At 41.2% G+C, this 23,143-nt stretch overlaps 1 protein-coding gene across 1 annotated transcript in view; it reads right to left on the reverse strand.

Annotated features, from left to right (window-relative positions):
• The window catches only part of Wdfy1 (WD repeat and FYVE domain containing 1), a 49,096-nt gene extending 39,591 nt beyond the window's left edge, over nt 1–9,505 (reverse strand). Inside the window, exon 1 of the mRNA XM_020179393.2 lies at nt 9,304–9,505. Within this exon, the coding sequence (XP_020034982.1) occupies nt 9,304–9,440 (137 nt within the window). The 5' untranslated portion in view covers nt 9,441–9,505. The remainder of the gene's footprint in view (nt 1–9,303) is intronic.
• Between the last annotated feature and the right edge of the window lie 13,638 nt (nt 9,506–23,143).

Raw genomic sequence — 23,143 nt, forward strand, 5'->3', positions numbered from 1 at the left:
TGTTTACAAAGCAGGCACTCTACCACTTTCACCACGCCTCCAGTCCATTTTTCTCTGGTTATTTTGGAGATGGGGGTCTCCTGAACTATTTGCCTGGTCTGGCCTTGAACTGTCCTCCTGATCTGAGCCTCCCAAATAGCTAGGATTACAGAATTGAGCCCCTGGCACCCAGCTCAATTTAACTCTTCATTCAAATACAGGATCCCCATTTAGCACAGATCCTAATTTGAATCCCTAGAAACTGGAGAAGCACGAAAAGTATAAATGAAAGTTATTACTCTTAAATACCATATAACAATATGTCATCTTGTCTACTAAGGCTAATAATTCTATATATTCTTTTACCTTCCTATATTAGATGTATAAAAAGTAGACTTAATACCATAGTTCTGATTAAGAATGAAGTATTTGGACTAGAGATATGGCTTTAGTGATAGAACTGCTTTGCAAGCTTAAAGCCTTGAGTTCAAACTCCAGGCCCAACAGAAAAAAAAAAAAAAAAAAAAAACAACCAAGAACAAAGAATCTACTCCAGAGAAAATAGTCAAAATTAGTGGAGGAACTGCTCTTCATTTCTTCTAAATCTCATCAGAGGCTTCCTAAGAGGTTATTAAAAGCAAGGTTGAAAGATACTTTAGAGAATTGCCAAACCTATAAAGCCTCATCTGTATAAGATAAAGTAAGAACAGAGATAGACTTACTCAAAAGTATGGTTTTCTTCTGAAAAGCACTAATCTGTAATTCCATGAGGACATACATTTGGGTTCAAAACATATTACTCGGTATATATCACCTGGATAACCTTGAAAGTCACACCCCCACTTATAAGTAAATAGTCTCAAATAGCACAGTAGTTGTTCTGTAAAACCACAAGGCCAAGTTCTATCTCACCTGAACCATCAGCATTTCTAAAACTTACTCTTTTAAAATTTTTCTCAAATACTACCCTAATCACCTCAAAGCAACAGTATTAAGGCAATATACCCATCTTTAAGTTTTATAGTGATTTACAGATATTATTCAACTAGTGTATACCTTATACTACAAATTAAATCCAAAGTCCTGATTTCCTTTACGCTCTGGGGAAATAGTAATTCTTGGAAAAGATTACTTTCTGGCCACTGGTAGGTATGCTGATGATATTTCTTGTCCAAGTTAATCTCTAAATGTTGCTGTCACCTATAGCAAATGTTTTTTTCCTAGTCTAATAGTACCTCCAGGGGATACAGGGAAAAAATGTGTAGTTCTGTTACTCTAAATGGTTTTAGAGCATGAAGATGTTAGCCTGAAAGGAAGAGGGAATGATGTGGTCATTGGTGCCAATCTGTTTTTACCAAGCAAGTAGCAATTTCCTTCCAGGCAATACTCCATAACTCTGATCTCTTCATTCCTGCTGCAGAATGAAGTATGGCTCTTTTGGTAAGAGAGGGAAAACACTAGATTGTTCTGGAGTTGATTCTCTAAAACTAAAAGGCAGAGAAACCAGTCTCTTTTAGTAGAAGAGAATTAACTAGACTGAAATAAAAGTGCCCTCCCATCCAACAGACCAGGGAAGGAGTACCAGATAGCTCCACTGACCGTGAGGATGATGCCCCAGCTGTGGACTGTGCCACATGTAGATTTTTATCTAGGGAAGAAGGCCCCGGGGACCCCAGCATCTGTTCCACCCCCAGGTGAGTGCCATCTCCCCCAAAGCCAGTGACTGGCTTTCTCCCTGCAGTTGTGTTCTTTCTGACTCCAGAAACTGCTTCTGCTGTCATCTTCTACTGTTAACATCAAAATGATTTTTTGGCACCACCAAGAAGGCTAATGACTATCCTAAGCACTGATGAGCTGGAATAATCTAGTCAGACAGGAGTCAGCATAGGGCCCATCCCGCATTACCTGTCCTAAGGCAAAAAAAAAGAGTCTTTACCTCTACCCACAGCCCCACAGTCTCGAAATGTGAGGTTACACTAACCCCAAGGAAGCAATTTCAGGTTCTCAGGAACAGCATCCTGTTTTAAATTCAGTTCCATAATTATTTATCCCTAACAGGTTTCTTTACTTAATACTGGAGGCACTACCACAAGCTTACACTGTTGTAGGTGTGGGAAAACTTTAAAAGGTCATCATTTAGTTAGTAAAGACAAACATGTTAGCTGGGTACTGATAACAACATACTATGGTAAGAGCTATGGGAACAGTGAACAGGTGGGTTAATGTTAGGAAGCCGAGACGGTGATATGGTAGGGTGGAGATTTGGCAAAGATTGCCCCAAACTGGAGAAATTATTCCAACTGAGTCCCATCAGTAAGAAGAGGCTAGTCAAGCACACGAAATAGAGACTGTTCCAGGGGGAAGGTGAAGTGCAATAGTGAGGAGTCTTCTGGAACACCCAGATATGGCAGGAAATCTATACTGAGTAGTATTTTCTACAAACCACAACCTAGAACCCAAAAATGGTCTCATCAAGAATGACTTCACTCACAGAAACCCTGATTCCCCATGAGCCTTTTCAGTTGGATGCTATGGACGAAAAGCAGGCAAATCAAATATACAGAAGATGAGAAGAGAAAAAAAAGGCCCAGATGGATGACCTTTCTCCCAAAATTTCCCTGAGAACATCTACTATAGGCTCACCGTAATCTTACGACAACTGCTTTGAGTACAGTAGGTATATGGTCAAAGAACAAAAACAAATAGTTAAAAAGATGATTTCAAGAAAACTACCCCGCTAAATAAGTAGGTATGTGTTCACAGTATCTTAACAGCTCTTAGAAAGATTTAGTATCTTAACAGCTCTTAGAAAGATTTAGTATCTTAACAGCTCTTAGAAAGAAAGATTTGCTAAGGGTATGCTGTAGAGAAAGAGGACGGCTATCCAAACTCTGGAAACAACCTGCTTCCTACCAAAGAACTGGCAGGAAATAAAGCTAACCACAGAGGGGAAAAGGCCAACTGCACAGCAACAGCAGAGTCTCTATCAAATAACCAGTGACTAGTTATGGAAGATCTGCCTGCTGTGTGAGGATACAGGCCATGTGGACAGGTAAGAGGAGTAAATCCAAAGTAGCAGTAACTGGATCTCACTGAAAGCTGAAGGAAGCTCAGAAGGGCAAGGATGCAGGACTAGGAAGTGGAACCTGAAGTGGACCTAGAGGGCAACACAAGGCTTGAATGTGGGAGAGAGGAAGCGGGGCACAGGCACTAAGGAACCCAGGTGGCGAAATGTAGAAGACGTTAATGGACAGAGCACATGCTGGCTTTCCTGGATCTGAAAGAACCACAGAAAAACGAGAAGCACAGAAATAACGTTGGGTAGGGATGAGTGGTAAGACTCCCAAAGTCCCTTTACAGACACGATGAACTATGGAGTTAATAAAAAATAATGGTCATGAGCAGGTTTGAAAAGACATAAAAGTCATGTTGAAGGTATGAGCTCGGCAGCACAGACTCAAATAGGGCACACCTGGACTCAGGGAAGCCGCATAAAGGCTGCTGTAGTGATAAAGGTATAAAAAGACATTAAAAGATGATGAGGACAAGCCCTAGGGTTAAAATGGGCAGGCCCGAGACTGCTGTGCTTAGAAAGGCTTACTTGCAAAGTTGGGCCCTGGCTAATGTCTAGGACCCTGGATTTCTAGAGGGTCCCCTAACTCGGAAGAGTGGCTCACTGTGCTTAATGTTCATACAAAATATATGGTTTATGCTGAATGCCTGCCTTCCTTCAAGGAGTTGGAATTTTGGCACAATGCTAGGAAGAAGGTGTCCCATAATCAGCCCCAATAAAAACATGGCATACCGAGTGTCTGGTGAGCTTTCCTGATAAACTGCACTTCATGCACACCATCATAATTCAGTGCTGGAGGAATTCAGCACGTCCTGTGTGACTCCACAGGAAAAGGACTCTTGGAAGTTCTGCCAGGTTTCCTCTTGTCTTCACCCCATGTGCTGGATTTATTTTTTGTCCTTAGACTATAATACATCATAGCTGTGAGTATGAGTATATGGTGTGAGTCTTTCTGGTGAATCAATGAGACTGGTCTTGGGGAACTCCTAACACAGCAGGGAAGAATTTATAAGGGAAATAATATAACTGACATGAGTTGTAACTGACCAAATAAGGGAATAAAGAAAAGGCATGACTTAAAGACAGTTACAAGAATTTACATTTGTGACTCCCAAAATGGTATCGCCCTACTCAAGGAGGAAAATTTATTTTATTCATACACACTTATACACAGAACAAGCAGAAGAATTTTTAGCACCTGATGACATTAAAAGCAATTAAATGGAAATAAAATAACATCTAACACTTTATGCTGGGCACTGTTCTATGTGCTTTATAGCGATTTCATTAATTCATCAATTCCACACAAAAGCCTAAATGGTGGGCATTATTATCTCCAGTTTGCAGAGAAGATTGACGAAAAGAGGTTAAGCAGCTTGTCCAAGGTCACATGGCTGGGTTTCAAACCCAAGGCATCCTGGCTATGGAGTCTATGTTTTTAACTACGCTATAAAAAGAAAATGATTATAACAATGAAGGAATGCTGTAACAATTGAGGAATAAATGCACCTCCACCCAGGCTTCCTGTCTTCTCATTTCTTCAGTTTATTTTATAATACAAATTAAAGAATCTACTTTTAGGCACTGCTTGATTACGAAAATAGAGCAGTTAACACCCTGGTTTTCTGTATAAACTAACACTTCCTGCTATTCCAGGTTTCCTCCTAGGCAAAATAATTAAAAATGAAGTTGTTTATTTAGGATTGTTCCACAAGAGCAATTAGAAAATATGCAAATTTTTCCCCAAGTCATCTCACCATGCTCAGAAATGTCTAAAAGGAAACAAACATATTAAAATATCTTGTGTAATAAAAAGGAAGATGCTACAAAAACATTTTTGTAATTTTTATTTTTTTACCAGCCTATAAGCAGGCTCATCTTCAAACTCTACTTTGATTTTTTTTTTTGGCGGCACTGAGATTTGAACTCAGGGCCTGCACACTTGCTTGGCAGGTGCTCTTACCACTAGAACAACTCCACCAGCCTCTTCCGTGAAGGGTTTTTTTTCAAAGTATTCTCCCTACACCTCCCTCCCGCCCGCCCAAATTCTGAACCAAAGTTCTCCCGATCGCTGCCTTTAAGTAGCTAGGATTACAGGTGTGAGCCACCAGCGCCCGGTCAAACTCTATTTCTCAAAAATGAAGACACCAGGTTTATAGCCTTCACTTGATTGTAAGGCTTTATAATAGAGTTTTTACCCTTTTTTTTTCATTTTTATTAGCATATACTCATAGTACCAATTCCCAATAGCCTCACATTGTGAGTTTTTTAATTTTTAAAACTTCTGTCATTCTCCTGGCTAAGTTTTTGTGTAGCCCCAGCAAAGAAGATCAGAAAAATAATCTGTTCAGGGAATGTGCTCCTGCTGTCTCACAGGTTTCAGTTCTGTTCTGAAAGCAGTCTCATTTTCTGTTTCCCCTGACAGAAAGTAACTGCTGCAGTTCAAATTCTTAAACTACTGACCACTGAGTTTATTTTGTTGTTGATTTTTTTAAAATATCCTGAAAGAAAAGTACCTATTAATTCAAGAACTATAAAGAAACTTCTTGAATTTGTCATTCTTATACTTTGCTCAAATACCAAAGCTCAAATTTTTGGTAACAAAGTCCAGGCAGTTTAAACTAAAGTTTAGAAATACTAGTTTAGATTTAGCAGAAGAGTGAAGTTTAAATAAAATGGCTCATTACGGCAACAAAATAGAAATTAATTCATATGGAAGTTATGTCATTCTGGTAGCCATTCATCACACATTCACTTACGAAAGTGTCTAACCAGACCACTAAGCTCACTGTCTCAACTGCTAATTATCCGTCTGGGTGTGATGGAATTAAGCCTCAATATTCCCCATTGGCTTGATACTCTTTGGAGGGTTGACTGTATTTAGCTCTGTTGTATGTAGTCTGGTTTTACTGGGAGATAATGGTTGTCATGGTTTGGATCTTGAATGTCCCCCAAAAGCTTACATATTCTAGGCTTGTTCTCCAGCTGATGGTGCTATGGGGAAGTGGTGGAAATTTTAGGAGGTGGGGTCTGGTTGGAGAAAGTAAGCCCTTAAAGAGAATTCTGAGACCCTGGCCTCTTCTTCTGTCTCTCTTCCTGAAGAACAAGGGAAGAGCAATGTCCTCATCATGTGCTCCCCGCCATGATGTTCTACCTCACCACAAGGTGGCAACAGGGCCAAGCGACCATGAACTGAAACCTCTCAAACTGTGAGCCAAAATCAACCTTTCCTCCTTTTAAGTTATGTATCCCAGGAATTCTGGCACAGAGATAAAAAGCTGAGTAACTTGGTGGGTATATGAAAATAACTCTAGGCAAATACTTGTCTTTTGTCCCAGAAGGTGACAAAAAAAAAAAAGGAACAAAATATAAATAGCATTTCCTCCAGAGTGTCTGCTTAGGCCAGTACATGGCCAGTAATTCTCAAAGTGCGATCTTTAGACACCGACATCCCCTGGAACTTGACAAAAATTCCAACTCTCAGGCCCCACCCAATTTTCCCAACCAGAAGCCCGAGGGACGAGGCCCAATAATCAATCCATGGATTACCAAGACTTCCAGGTGGTTCCAATACATGTTCAAATTTGATTACCACCATTCTAGAGAGACCAGAAAAACAAGGACATTACGCCTAGACCAGGGTTTCCCAACCTAGGCACTCACTGACATTTGGGGCCAGGTACTTCTCTGGTGTGGAGACTGTCCCCAGTATGAAAGGGCAGTGAGTGGTGGCCCGGGGCCTACACCTGCTGCCAGGAGAATCTTCTCCCCAGTCTAATAGCCTGCAAGGTCTCCAGACACCGGAAATGTCCCCTAGAGGCTAAAAATCACCTCTGGTTGAGGACCACTGCTGTGCACTTTAGAAAAGTGGGCATAACTTCAGGAAGAGCCTTCTCTTTCACTTTTTCCTCAGAATATTCTCAGCTACTTCTCACTGCTTGTAGCTTTTATAAAAGGAATTAACTTCAGCTGGACCCTACTTTAAATGTTAAGCTACTGTTTAAGTACAAGTTGTATAAAAAAAGCAAGACACTTAAAAAAAAAAACCTGAAAACCAATAGAAAGGAAGAAAGGATCATTGAATAGAAGCAAAAAGTATAATCCTAGCAGTTCACACTTGAGCCAGTCACTGACTGATACTGCCTAGACTCAGTTTCTCCTAATGTGCAGAAAAACCAGGTGCATGGCAGAAAGAGCTAGAGCCTCAGATTCAGACAGAACTCAGCCCTGTTGCTTAATAGCTATGAGATCTTGAGCAATTACTTCAGCGCCTTTTTTGTGACTAAAAACCACCATGACCAACAACAAAACTCCACAGCCACATGCTTTCATTAAAATAAAATATGGTACCTACTAAAGTGGCTCTCCTACCTCCATGGAAGTTCCATGGTCCTGAAAGAGAAATGAGAAACCTGAGAGGCCATCCCACACCAGGTCCAGTCATGGACCAGGGCCCCAAAGTACAGTGGTACTGGAGTGAAAAGATGAGCTGATCCTGGAGTTCCCAGAACCTTTCAGAGTGGCTTAGTAATCACTTTTCATAAAACATTCATCAGTACTGCTCCTGCCCAGCAATCCTAAATATTCAGCAATTTACCCAACATGCATGAGTCATGAAACTACTTTACTGATTAAAGACTGCTAACTTTCATATAGTGTTGTCTAAGTTCATTACTCTGCTTTCCATCTTTATGGTTCATACTCCTCTCCCTCTACCTCCCTCCTTCTTCACACACCCATGCCCAGGTCCTACTAGTCATTCCACACCTTGTTTGAGGTCAGATACAAGTAAACGGCAGGGACAGGTGGCTGCTCTCAATAATCTCACTACCTAATTGAGGAAAAAGCCCTAAGTGAAATGCGGAGGTCAATGAGGAGTTGGGAGCTTCAGGTTTTCTCTTCCCATTCGCCACAGGCCCTCAAGGTTACGTACCTGGAAAGGCATAATGACAAAAGGCTGGGCTCTGTTCAGCTTTGAGAACATAATCTTCCATTCTCCACAAAGCCTTCCCACTTTTGGCCTATCACTACTTAAGGACCACTGAGTACCAAGGAAACATAGTTTCACTCAATACACATGTTTCCTTTACCTTCTCACCAGATAGCCATTCAAGTTTTGAAGTTGCTAACATTTTTGAACAAATAACCCTGCTCCAAGACCATGGCTGGGAAGTTCAGATTGCATTTCTGGCTTCCTCAGTATCTCTGTGACTTAGAGTTACTGGTTTCACCTCTGCACTCAAGAGCTGAGTTTCCTCTTGAAAACGAAACAATTGGACAGAATTAGTGTTTCCCAAGTGTGGTCCAATGCATACAGTACAAGAGAAGACTTTACATGCTTACTGATTAACAGGTCTTCATTTATTCTTTATTGTAAATGACACCAGTTTTTCTAATGCTGGAGATATAAATACAATTTCCTTTAAAGTAAATGCATCTGGCCTTTTAAATAATGAATCACTTTCACTTAAAAATTTAAAATTATTTACTTAATAAGAGTTCAGATGGTTCTAACAACGATGGTGAAAATAACTGATCTTGATGCCTGGCTTAGCTCAGAAAGGTGTAAACTTGAGAGTCAACTAAAAGGAAGAAGTGAAGGCTAGGACCTGCAGTAACCAGCCACCTGTCCTCTGGGCTTCCAGAGGAGGCGACTTGGAACTGACCCAGGAGGGCCAAGAAACTCTGAGCGCCTGGTGAAACCCCACAATGACAGAGGAGGCAAATGTGCCAGGATGGGACGGCGGTGGGACTGCGCCCAGACTGGAGGGAGTGAGGAACCTGGACAACAGGGGTGCAGTGGTGACTGGGGTCCTGAGCTGGAGGGGCACAGTGGGGATACTGGGCTGGAGAGCCAGGATGGGGACCAGGGTCTCAGCAGGTGGGACAGGGTTCCCATCTGGAAGGGCGTGGCAGGGGAGTCCCAGACTGGAGGACCGCGGTGGGGACCAGATCCCTGGACGGAGGGACGCTGTAGGACGGGGTCACCGGCTGGAGGGGTGCGGTGAGGGGGATGGTTTCAAGGAGGGACGGGAGTCCCAGGCTGAAGAGGCGCGTGGTGGGGACGAGGGCCAGGCTGGAGAGGTGGGACAGGGTTGGAGAGTGGAGGACCCGCGGGAAGGAACGGGGTCCCAGTGGACCGCAGAGGCTCGGCGGGGGCGTCTGGCCGCGCGTCCTGAGGTGACCCGACGCCGGGAGGCCGGGGCCGCGGACCCCACTGCCGATGGCCGTCGAGGGAGGGCCGCCCCTACCTGTCCTCGCTGGCGGTGATCACGCCGTCCTCCTTGGGGATGAGCAGCGCGGCGGTGACCGCATCCTGGTGGCCCTCGATCTTGCTTAGCAGCACCGGACGGCTGCTCTGCGGCCTGGAGTGGATCTCCGCCGCCATGTTCGCGCGGCCGCGGCCTCCCCTGCCCGCGGCCCATCAGCTGACGGCCAGGCTGGCTGGCGGGCGGGGACGCGCCGGTTTCCCGGGGCAACCAGGGAGCGTGGGTGCCGCGCCGCCGTAAGCTCGCGAGTGCTGCCGCCCCACGTCCCGTATTGCCTGGGGAAGCCGCGCAGCAAAAATTTTGTGACCCGGAGAGAAGCACACAGGGCGTCTGCTGAGAAGTGAGGACAATAATGAAGCCCCTGAGTTCAACCCCCGCCCCAGTACCGACAAAAAATTAAAAACAAAGAAAAAGTAAAGAAAGTCCGCCACCAATCCACCACGGATGGCGGATTGAGCTGTCGGCCTGGACCGAGCAATTGTCTCTCAAACCACAGCCTTCCTAAAGTAATACTACACTGCATTTCGTCTAAGAAGCCCCTGTTGGAAAGACACACCCATTTTCAGAAGTGCTAAGATACGAAAAAATATAGTGCACTATAGAGTCTTTGAACTGCAGATGACACACATTTGAGTGCGGACTGTATACCAGGGACGATCCCAGCTTCTTTTCATAGATTATCCCAAAGCTTATAACCATAAAAAAGGGAGAGGTGGTGCCTTTGTATTTCCATTTTAGAAATGAGAATCTGAACCTTAGAAAAGTTAATCGCTTGATGTCACACAGCTGTGACAAAGAGAAAAGCAATCTTTAAGCTCTAGGTACCATCAGCTGGCTTTGGTGTTCCTTCACGCCCCTTCCTCTGGAACACAGAAATCACACGGGACAACGCCGTACAAACCACAGCCATCAAACATCTTCCTATCCCCACTAATAATGAGTGATTCCTATTTGCCTCTATTAAGTATTGCTCCATTTGGATAAGACTTGTTAAGATACCCAATCTTATAATCACTCCCACTTCTGGTCAACATCCAGTACAGAAGGAGGCCCTCTTTCCTTAAACCCTCCCCAAATTGCCTAACACAAATGCACATCCTATACTAAGTCCTTTGTGACTTTCTTTTACCCTTGAGGCCCACAGCTCTCCATTATATGCCTTTCCTTCCAACAAGCAACCAACCTCACTTGTTAACCTGCGGGTGTGTTTCTGGCTGGTTTTAGCTGAGGGATATTGACAGCTTGTAAGTTAAGGAGTGATAATTGGTACCCAAGAAGTCAATGACTCCAGAAACCTCCCCTTTTAGCCCCCCAATTCTCCTATACACACTGTGTGATTCTGACACCTGAATTGCAGTGCTGTGTGCTTTCCCCATGACTATTGAACACTTGAAATGTGGCTAGATCCAACTGAGATGTGATTTAAATGCAAAATCCACACAGGATTTTAAAGATGCTATAAAACAAAAAAGGATATAAGATCCCTCATTAATAATTTTTATATTATTACATGTTGACATGATACTACTTTGGATATATTGAGTTAAATAAGATAGTATTAAAAGTAATATGACCTCTTTATTTTTTGATATAGCTGATAAAAACCTGAAACCCCAGGTACGGCTCACATGGTATTTCTTCTGGGAAGTGCTGCACTAATACTTTCTCATGATGATGTTAATAACAGACTCATTTATTTATTCATCTATTCAACAAATATATTGCACACCCACTATGTGCCATATATTGACAAGATAACTGAGTCATAGTTCTTGCAAAACTTGTACAACTCGTTCAGTCAACAAATATCAACAACAATTTCTTGAGTGCCTGCTATGAACCAGGTGCTATTCTAGGCAGGCATTCCACTACTTGAGCCACTCCACCAGCCCCCAGGTGCTATTCTAAATGCAGCAGCAGTCAAGAGATAAAAATTCCTCTACTTGTTAGCACTTATACTTCACTATAGGAACCAGATAATAAGTAAAATAAATAAGTTATATAGTGTATTAGAAGATATTAAATGCGAAGCATAAAACAAAGCAGGGAATTCAGGCATGGTGGCTCACACCTGTAATCCCAACTGCTTAGGAGGTAGAGGTAGGAAAATCATGGTCCAAGGTTGACCAGAGTAAAACCTTGAGACCTTAACTGGAAAAAAAAAAAACTAAGCAAAAACCACTTGATCATCTCAATAGAAGCAGAAAAAGCCTTTGATAAGATCCAACACCATTTCATGATAAAAGCTCTAAGAAAACTAGGAATAGAAGGAAAGTGCCTCAACATTATGAAAGCTATATATGACAAACCTACAGCCAGCATTATACATAACAGAGAAAAACTGAAACCATTCCCTCTAAAATCAGGAACCAGACAAGGATGCCCACTATCTCCACTCCTATTCAACATAGTACTGGAATTCCTAGCCAGAGCAATTAGGCAAGAAGAAGGAATAAAAGGAATACAAATAGGTAAAGAAACTGTCAAAATATCCCTATTTGCAGACGACATGATCCTATACCTTAAAGACCCAAAAAACTCTACTCAGAAGCTTCTAGACATCATCAATAGCTATAGCAAGGTAGCAGGATATAAAATCAACATAGAAAAATCATTAGCATTTCTATACACTAACAATGAGCAAACGGAAAAAGAATGTATGAAAACAATTCCATTTACAATAGCCTCAAAAAAAATCAAATACCTAGGTGTAAACCTAACAAAAGATGTGAAAGACCTCTACAAGGAAAACTATACACTTCTGAAGAAAGAGATTGAGGAAGACTATAGAAAGTGGAGAGATCTCCCATGCTCATGGATTGGTAGAATCAACATAGTAAAAATGTCTATACTCCCAAAAGTAATCTACATGTTTAATGCAATTCCCATCAAAATTCCAATGACATTCATCAAAGAGATTGAAAAATCTACTGTTAAATTTATATGGAAACACAAGAGGCCACGAATAGCCAAGGCAATACTCAGTCAAAAGAACAATGCAGGAGGTATCACAATACCTGACTTCAAACTATATTACAAAGCAATAATAATAAAAACAGCATGGTACTGGCACAAAAACAGACATGAAGACCAGTGGAACAGAATAGAGGATCCAGATATGAAGCCACACAACTATAAGCAACTTATCTTTGACAAAGGAGCTAAAAATATACGATGGAGAAATAGCAGCCTCTTCAACAAAAACTGCTGGGAAAACTGGTTAGCAGTCTGCAAAAAACTGAAACTAGATCCATGTATATCACCCTATACCAAGATTAACTCAAAATGGATCAAGGATCTTAATATCAGACCCCAAACTCTTAAGTTGATACAAGAAAGAGTAGGAAATACTCTGGAGTTAGTAGGTATAGGTAAGAACTTTCTCAATGAAACCCCAGCAGCACAGCAACTAAGAGATAGCATAGATAAATGGGACCTCATAAAACTAAAAAGCTTCTGTTCATCAAAAGAAATGGTCTCTAAACTGAAGAGAACACCCACAGAGTGGGAGAAAATATTTGCCAGCTATACATCAGACAAAGGACTGATAACCAGAATATACAGGGAACTTAAAAAACTAAATTCTCCCAAAACTAATGAACCAATAAAGAAATGGGCATGTGAACTAAACAGAACTTTCTCAAAAGAAGAAATTCAAATGGCCAGAAAACACATGAAAAAATGCTCACCATCTCTAGCAATAAAGGAAATGCAAATTAAAACCACACTAAGATTCCACCTCACCACTGTTAGAATAGCCATCATCAGCAACACCACCAACAACAGGTGTTGGCGAGGATGCGGGGAAAAAGGAACCCTCTTACACTGTTGGTGGAAATGTAGACTAGTACAACCACTCTGGAAAAAAATTTGGAGGCTACTTAAAAAGCTGGACATCGATCTACCATTTGATCCAGCAATACCACTCTTGGGAATATACCCAAAAGACTGTTACTCCAGAGGCACCTGCACATCCATGTTTATTGCGGCACTATTCACAATAGCCAAGTTATGGAAACAGCCAAGATGCCCCAGCACTGACGAATGGATTAAGAAAATGTGGTATCTATACACAATGGAATTTTATGCAGCCATGAAGAAGAACGAAATGTTATCATTCGCTGGTAAATGGATGGAATTGGAGAACATCATTCTGAGTGAGGTTAGCCTGGCTCAAAAGACCAAAAATCGTATGTTCTCCCTCATATGTGGACATTAGATCAAGGGCAAACACAACAAGGGGATTGGACTATGAGCACATGATAAAAGCGAGAGCACACAAGGGAGGGGTGAGGATAGGTAAGACACCTAAAAAACTAGCTAACATTTGTTGCCCTTAATGCAGAGAAACTAAAGCAGATACCTTAAAGCAACTGAGGCCAATAGGAAAAGGGGACCAGGAACTAGAGAAAAGGTTAGATTAAAAAGAATTAACCTAGAAGGTAACACCCACGCACAGGAAATCAATGTGAGTCAATGCCCTGTATAGCTATCCTTATCTCAACCAGCAAAACCCCTTGTTCCTTCCTATTATTGCTTATACTCTCTCTACAACAAAATTAGAGATAAGGGCAAAATAGTTTCTGCTGGGTATTGAGGGGGGGAGCGGGAGGGGGTGGAGTGGGTGGTAAGGGAGGGGGTGGGGGCAGGGGGGAGAAATAAAGCAAGCCTTGTATGCACATATGAATAATAAAAGAAAAATGAAAAAAAAAAAAAACTAAGCAAAAGGACTGATCAAGTAGTAAAGTACTTGCTTAGCAAGTGGAGGCTCTGAGTTCAAACCCCAGTATTACCAAAAAGAAAAGGAATATAGCAGGCCAGGGTGACAGGGAGGTAAGGGTTGTTGCAATTTTCAATAGGATGGATAGAGGGATAAACTGCACAGATCCACCTTCATGGAAGGATAATGGCCAGCAGTCTCCAGCCTTCAGCTCCTTCAGGGTTTGCCTCAGCTGCTGAGGGCGCCACATCTCATTCATGTCCTTCACAGGATAGCCTAACTGAACAAGATAGAAACATGCAGGACTGGCCCCCAGGACACAATACGGAGCAATGCTTGCTCTAGCATTTTCTCTGAATTGATGAAGTTTGGTCAGGATTATATGGCAGCTGATCTCTCCTGCCTAGTCTCATTACTTCCCTGCCTCTTCTCAGGTACTGATCTCTGATAATATCGTATCTCCATTTCTTCTTCTAGAGAAAACAACCTGTGACAAGTGTCCAGTGAAGGCGTCACTGAGATGTGACATCTGAGCCAAGAAGAAGAGGAGCAAGTAAGCCCTGAGGAATGTGAGCAAAGGGCTTTCCTGGAAAAAGAAGCTTCACGTGCAAAGGCCCTGAGGTGAGAACATGTCGGGGGTTTTATTGATACACCAGGGCAGCCAGTGAGGCTGGAAAGGGCTGAGTTGGAGGTGTGGAGGGAAATGAGAACAGACCCAATGAACCATGTCCAGCCCTGAGGCCATTGTAAGGGTTTGGGTTTTTCCTTTAAATGTCATGGGAGGCCATTGGAGTATTGTGAGCAAGAGGCTGGCTTAATCTACCTTTCTTTTTAAAAGGAAAGAGTTGGAAGCAAGGATGTCAGCCAGGAAAGTAATGAGATAGGCAGCAGAGGCATGCTAGTGGCTTTCTAACACACTAGTGATGAGAAGATATCGGATTCTAGACATATCTAAAAGACGGAGTCAGTGAGATTTGTTAGATACGGAACACAAAAGAAAAAGAGATGAAAATGACACCAAGATCTGTGGGCTGACAAACCTAAAAGTGGACTTCCCTTTTGCTGAGCTACGAAGATGTAGGGAGAGCAGGGTAGGAGAGAAGAAGGACAGTTATTGTGGAACAGGAAGCATGGGGTGCCTATTGGGTCTCCAAGAGAAAGTGTTGAGTAGATGGCTAGATACAGGAGTTTTGTATTCAGTTTTGAAGAGTGGTGTGGCCTGGACAGCAGACCTAACTTTGGAAGGTCAAAGCAGATGGGTGGAGTACTGGGCTGCCCAGCCAGCCCTGGTCAGGGTCAGTAGATACACACTGGTTGGAAGCAGAGTAGAGGAACAAAATTTATAATTGATCTTAAGGATGGTCAAAAGTAAGAAAGAGAGGGAGGTAATCTACAATCCACCAAGAGTTGCTCAAAAATTTTAATCATGTCCTGGACCTGTTAAAGTAAATTAAAACGGAAATCAGACCTCGGTAATTTCTGAGCAAATAAAGCCAGTTAGAACTCAGATATGACCTTAACCTTCTTGATTGCAAACATAAGTGAAATTCAACTTGAAGTACTTCTTGTAAATGCCTGAACTTAAGCTCAGCCAATCACAAATTGCCAACAAAATTTTAATTACATAACTAGAAACTTTCCAGTGGATTTATCATATAAGGCCATTTTATAACTAACCAATCGAGGATCTTCTTTGTAATCCTTCTGCATTTACCCTATAAAAGCTTGTTCTTTATGTTTATTCAATAGAGCCTCCCAAGCCACTTCGAGTTTGGGCTGCCTGGTTCATAAATTGTGGGTTGCTCAAATAAAGTCTTTACATTTTTATTATTCTTCAGTTTATGTCTTTAATAGGCTTTGTATCCCAAGTTGTCTTACAAACAGAGAAGTTGAATTATCACCCACAATAGTTTGATGAATACAAGGTTCAAAAATCTCACCCACAATTGCAGTGGACTGAACCAAAAGATGTAAAGTCCAGTGTACTAAAAGAGCAGGTGCATCTGTGTGATTTCTTCCAAAATGCATATACAATGTCTTTAATGTCTTTGCTGTAATATTTTTTGAAGGTAATTTAAGCAAATAAAATTCTACATTTATACTGTATCTTGAAAAAAAAGCAGTGTTTAAATACAAAATGATTTTTAAGAACATGAGGGCAATCTGGCTGCAACATCTGTCACCCCATTGATCACCAGGGGTGATTAGGCTGATCTGGCTGGCTAGGCGGGTGTCCCCTTCCTCCCTCACCACTCCATGTGCATCTCCGAAAGCTGCACACTCAGTCAAAGAGGGTGACCATCCTGGAGAGAAGAGGAGCATTCTTCAGTCAAGGGTGTACTAGTAGCTGCACTCCCCTGCTAGAACCTCCAAACAAACTCTCAAAGTGATTTTTTAAAATATGTATGTAGTTTTCACTGGCATGAGAGTGTGTGAAGCCCAGGAGGGAGTTTGTGTGTAAATAAAGAAGAGGTACCAGGACACATCAACATTTAGAGGTCTGGAAGAGAAGGAGAACTCAAAAGGAGATTGAGGAGGAGGCCCCATTAATTAGAGATGATGCTATTATGATTGACCCAAGTTTCTTACCTTGAACCTGATCGCTAAACATTTGTTCTGCCATCATTTTTTCTGACTCTAAATCCATATGTGTTATACTAGATTCTCTCAGGGGATATTTTATAGTTTTATCATAATAATGAGAATAATAATAATAGGTACCATTATAATTTCTTTTTAAAAAAATTCCTGCCTTCTAACATTTGGATGAATTAGGGTATGCTAACTAAATGGGTCAACTTTCTAATTTGGCCCTGACTGTCTACTCTTCACATCTCTGTTACTTAAGTATAATTACTCTGCTAGTCATTTGTCTGTTTGCTATCAGAGCCACCTCTCTTTACTCTTACCCAGCTCAGTCTACATCCTAGAGGGCTGACCTCTGCAAATTACATTCCCAGAAACCCTTGATAACTTGCTTCCTGACAAGTTTGTACCATAAGAGGGAGTGGTGGAAGACTGGAAGGCAGAAGGAAACACGAAACTAGGATATTGCTTTTCCTCTCTGTTTAGGGAATATATTTTCCCAGTGGCTGCAGTTCCCACTGGAGATATTATTTCCCTCTTTTGTCTCAGCCCTTGGCAGGCAGTCTCTGCTGGGTTCCTGAACCCATCCAGTTCACCTACACCTGTGCCCTGATGGAGCTCTTCCCTCATCTCTCCAGTCCTCCTGCTTTGCTAATCTCTAGGTTATCCCATGATCCCTTGTAGGCCTTTCAATTCTCCCAACATCTTTGTAACAAGTTTCCAGTATTAACTCCCTCTGTGGAACCATCTGATATGGTTCTATTTCTTGATGGGTCCCCAAAAGTAGAATTACTGCAATATGGATGCTTTATCAGTACCATCATGAGGGCTGTGTGGTAGAACTCACTGAAAATATGACATGTATTCACATCATAATGCAACAGTTAGCTGAGAATTGTTAAAAGTAGATATAAACAATATGACTCATATGCATGATAGTCCCTAAAAATAACTTATTCACCTGTAGAATCAAGCTTAATTTACTATTTTTGATGGCCATAATATGGCCATCAAAGTATTTCTTTCAGGAAGAAATACTCAAAAAAAAATTACCTGCATCCGAAGCAGTTGTTGTTATATACACTAATCAACATTGAGCAGCTCACCCGGGGATGTGGCTCAAGTGGTAAAGCACCTGCCTAGCAAGCACAAGACCCTGAGTTTAAACCCAAGTACTGTTAAAAAAAAAAAGAAAGAAAGAAAGAAAAGAAACATCTAGCTGTTCAAAACATGTTAAATCTGTAAATAGACTGAAGATAGAATATACAATGATTCTTTTTGAACAGCTTCATCTCCTTAGACCTTGCCAGGAGATCTGAAGACACGGTTTTACCCCAGAGAAGAACGAAGACAATGGTCTTGTCCAGAAGCTTTGCCAGTTCTTTTAAACGCTCCTCTTGGCTTTACCCAAGCCTTCCAAATAGGCCAGTGAAATAATCACATTGCAAGAAGCTGGAACCACTTCTACAGTGTTTATTTATTTTTAAAAAGCACAAAATGGTAAAAGAAAAAAGTTAAGAAGGTGAATATGGCTGATGTACTTTCTATACAAGAATGAATATAGAATTTTTGAACCTGTTGAGATCACCATAAGAAGGGCACTAAGGTAGAAAGGAAAAAAATAGAGGGGATGAACCATTTCAGGTTATAACACATATATACATGGAAATGTCATAATGAAACCCCCTGTCTAGGCATCTTAAACAAACAAAAATGTCTCTTTTCAAAAAAAGAACAGAAAGGTAAAACAGGTTCTGTCTGAGAGGTTGGCACCAGTGGGAGAGGGGAGGATATAAGGAAAGGGTGTAGGAGGGTATGGTGAAAATATTATATACATGTATGAAAATGGAGAAATGAGACCTGTTGAAACTATTTCAGGAATCGGGAGAGGGAGGATAAAGGAGAATGATGGAGGAGGTGAATTTAAGATTATAGCCAAAGGGGTCTGATAGCTCTACTTTCTCTCTCATCACCTGTTTTTACTTATTTTTTGTAACCCTTTAAAATATTTGTATTCCCACAATAGGGCTTCCGCTCTCACTTAGGTGCAAGCATTGCTCACTTTATGTAAACATTAAGAAAGTGGAGCCCCTGCACCTGCGATCCCCTGCCTCAACATTTCTTGAACTCATTTCTCAATGGTCTCTAATGACAGGAAAGAGAATCTGTAAAACTTTCGGGGTTACAACGTGGGAGCAAATTTCACTTTTTTAAGTGAAATTTACAAGTCAAAGGAGTTCAGGGTCTGTCACCCCAAAATACACTCTGGAATAATGATTATTTTAAATTAACAAAACATGGAGAGCAGCAGATTCTGGGAGTCACTTTCCTCTGATACCTCCTTTCTGCTTAAATTCTGGACCCCGGAGAAAGTAAATGATTGCCTCTGATTCCTTCCTTATGTTTCCATTAAATTCATACCTCAGGCAAAAAGACTGAAGTCTGTCAGCACACTTGGACAGAATTTTGTCACTCACTTTTGCTTTATTTTGGGCCATTCAATGTTCCAAAGAGAATCATCTACAATTCATTGTCTGCTTTCACGCTGTAACAGGGGCTTAAAAGCTGCTTTTGCTGAGCAGTGACTCCTTGCTTGGGTCCAGGAATTAACTAAAGGCAGGAAGCAGTTAGATGATTGTGATGCCTCTTTTCCATAGAAATGAGGAAGGAATAAATTGACAGTAGGGAAAATGTAATCCAGACTACAAAAGGGAAGAACTTGGTGTAGTCAGCCTGCATACTGGCCAGGTTACTCTGCTTGTTAATCAAACTGACATCTTCCCCTTCTTTCTCTACATGCTGGAGAGTTGAAGGTTGACTCCCTTTGCTCTTCAATTAAACCAGGCAGTCTGCTACCCCTTATCTCTCTCTGACCACCAGATCAGTAAACCTGTCAGCCAAGACATACAGCTTCAGAGGTGTAGCTCTGGACACCTGCAGAACCAAGGCCAGAGGCAATGGAGAACATGCATATGGTCATGTAGTCAAGCTGAGGCCCCAAACTCTCCTTTAGAAGGTGGACATTTTCTCTCAGAAGTGGGACAACAGAGCTTTGAAAAGTGACTCTCCCTGTCTTCCTCTTTGTCTGACAAATAATAAATCTTATTTCCTTTTCCTCATCACCCTGCTCTCGTTATTTGTAAGTTGTGCATTGGCATGGAGGTCAGGAGACCAGTTTTCTGTTAGCAATATCCAACACAGTTTGTCTCAGGTCATTGGATGTTTCTTCAAGTCCATTAACTTCCCTGAAAATAATTTACTCTTCTTCTAAAAATTGTGTGCATTCTCCTCTGTCTCTCTCTCTCTCTCTCTCACCTATGGAAAAGAGGTGTTCAAGCTTCTGAATCATGTTAGGTAGTGGGGGATTGCACTTTGTGATTTGGGTTTATGGACATAATAAATCTGTGTGTCATGTCTCCTGTTTAATCTTTCTATCAGTTCATTCCAGCGAGACTTCAAAGGGCAAGGGGAAGCCTGTCCTTTCACCTCTACAAAGTCCTAATAGTTCTTGCCTTGATGACTGCACATACTATGGAATATTGTTTTTCCTCTCTCTCCATCTCTTTCATGTTTAGCAAAATCTTCTGCATCTATCTAGTCCCAGCACTTTGGGCCTTTCTCTAAGTCTCAGGAATTCAGTATATTTGTTATGTTGTCATTTTCATCTGACCTCAAGAATGTATGTTAACGATCTATTACATGTAACAAATTACTACAGAACTTAGTGGCTTTAAGCAACAATTATTTATTACCTCACATAGTTCCTAAGAGTAAAACTAGTTGGGTGATTCTGCCCCAGGGCTTCTCATGAGGTTGCAATCAAGGTGTTGGTCTGACCAGGGGGACTGGAGAATCCACTTTCATCATGGCTCCCTCACATAGCTGTTGGCAGAAAGCCTGAGTTACTCATCAACCAAGCCTTTCCACTTGCTTTCTTAAACATCATAACAACATAGCAGTGGACTTTCTTGTGGAAATATGATCCAAAAAATACAAGATATCTGACCAAAATGGGCACTACAATCTGTGTTATTACCAAACCTCAGAAGTAATATGACATCTGTAGTCAACTGATGACTTAGAGCAACCCTAATACAGTGTAGGTGGGGGACTATAAATGGATGTTTATACCATGAGGTAGGAGCCATCCCTGTCCTACCACACCAAGGACATTTTTGCATCTATAAATGAAAATATACTCACATTGATGCATTTTATAAGAAAGTGTTTTCTGGAGGGAATTTCATTAAGTCAATTTAATCTCAGCAATTTTCTATATAGCACATACAGCTTATTTCTAATTGTTTGCATTGTCATTTTATATTGCTTTATGTAATGTATTTTCACAAAATTTGTTCTTATATTTATTTCGTAACAAGATTTTTTTCCTTGCTCAGGCTTACCAAGGCTTTTTGCTTATTGGTTTTTTTGTCATGAGTTTTCTTTCTTGGCTATTATATCTACTCTGTGAATCTTGCTAAAGCTAGATTTTTACACATGTAACTTTGGTGGAGAAGACTCAACTCCATAACATTATCAGATTCCCTAGGGTGTTTCTTTTTTTTTTTTTTTTCTAACAGTTTTGACTATAGTAAGTTTTTTTTAATGACAGTTATGTCTCTGCAATTTTTCTTATGAATTGGGTTAAAGACCACTATTTTGTGTTCATTGCTTGCATAATATATGAGATAGTTGTGAGTAACCTTAGATGGTTCAGAATTGCTTTATTTCCTGGGCAGAGCCTGTCACAGATCTCACTAACTACTCTCTTTGTCTTTCCATGCACAGTGTTCCAGCCACTCACACCATCACTACAGGATTATGCAAAACATATCTGGGGTGCAAAACCACAGACGGTTAAAATGCTCATCAGGATTAAAGTGAACCCTCATCTCTTTATCTTCTCTTCTTCCTAAATGTGATTTTGTTCATTTTCAGCTGACTTGACCCATTGAGAATCAGAAAGTTGTTGATACTTGTGCATTTTGATCAAATTAGGGCTAAAAGCAGGCTAAAGGAAAATAGGGTACTTATGGGCAAACCCCCCCCCCCGACATTTGCCCTTTTCACCCCCTTAAAGTGTTTTTGGGCCAAGGTTCTGGAACTGAGTAGTCTTCTTTCTGAGAATTTATTAAAATTTTAAAAACAAGTTTGCTATATTTGGCTCAGCAATATCCTCCAAAGGCCCATGTGTTAAAGGTTTGGTCCACAGCTTATGACATTATGGGGAGATAGTGAAACCTTCAAGAGGTGGAGCCTAGTCTTAAATCATTGGGGACAGGCCCTTGAAGGGGATTATGGGTCCTCAGCCTCTTCACTTTCTTTAATGTGCCAGCCTTGAGATGATTGGGCTTTGCTCCACTTTGCTCCTTGTCATTATGTGCAAGCCCAAAAGCAATGTGTTTGCCTGACCATGGACTGAAACCTCCAAAAATGTGCACCAAAATAACCCTTTCCTATTTTTCCATTACTGTAATGGAAAGCTGACTAACAGAGGTTAATTCCTGAGCCTTGTGCAGTGCTTAGTGGGGGAAATGGCTTGAGATCCTACGTTTTTCATTTGCAAATGATGGTCTCAATACAGAGACCACTAATTTTAACTATTATCAGCTTCAATAAACTTTAGATTACTTCTCCCAAAAGGACAGTTCCTTGTGCCTTCTTTGAGTTACTTAATCTGACTCATGTTCCATGAATTTCAGATACTTCAAGTACAGTGTAATATAAAGGCCAGTCCTAATACCCCTTTTGCTTAGAGAATTTGCTTCAGCCAGAAACCTATTGGCTGATTTTTGTGGTAAGTGTTGAACACCTTTTTGTTCTCTGCCACCATAATACGAACCCTTTTATAGCTGAGATGAGTCATTCACATTCTACATCTTGAAGAAACTCAAATTGAGTTGTACGATCCTAGAATTGAAGGTTCTGGAGCTAAGTAGTGATTCCTAAGTTTGTGTTTCAGGAAAATAAGTGTATGGGGTGGGGGTGGAGGTGGGGCTCTGCCAGGGGTAGGGGGAGGTACAAGGCCTGTTGGGAAGCCAATTAAAATAACCAGAAAAAAAAAAAAAAGGCAAGGAGACACAGCAAATACCTGCTGGAGAAATAATTTGAAAAAGGACTTGGTAACTACACAAAAGGTGTTTGTGGAGATAGGAACAATCAATGACACAGGAGTCCAATCTGGGTAACTGCAGGAGTACTGCTGCCTTTTAAATAGCACAGAAAAGGTGTGCCACCTTCAGGGTTTACATGTTCAACAGACAACTAAACATTGGGAATTTAGTCCCTTTGTTTAAAGTTTTTTTGGTGGTACTGGGCTTTGAATTCAGGACTGTGAACTTCCGAGGCAGGCACTCTATCACTTAAGTTAGTCCCTTTGTGACTTGATGTAAGATCTTCTAAAAATTATATTAAGCTTGGTAGAAAAGCAGCATGATGACATTTCTAAAGAGTGCAGATGAAGAAAAAAAAACACTCATAATTCCACTGTTAATGCTTTAATGGATTTTTTCCCCC

Source organism: Castor canadensis, chromosome 4 (assembly GCF_047511655.1).
Source record: "Castor canadensis chromosome 4, mCasCan1.hap1v2, whole genome shotgun sequence".
NCBI classification, from domain to species: Eukaryota; Metazoa; Chordata; class Mammalia; order Rodentia; family Castoridae; genus Castor; species Castor canadensis.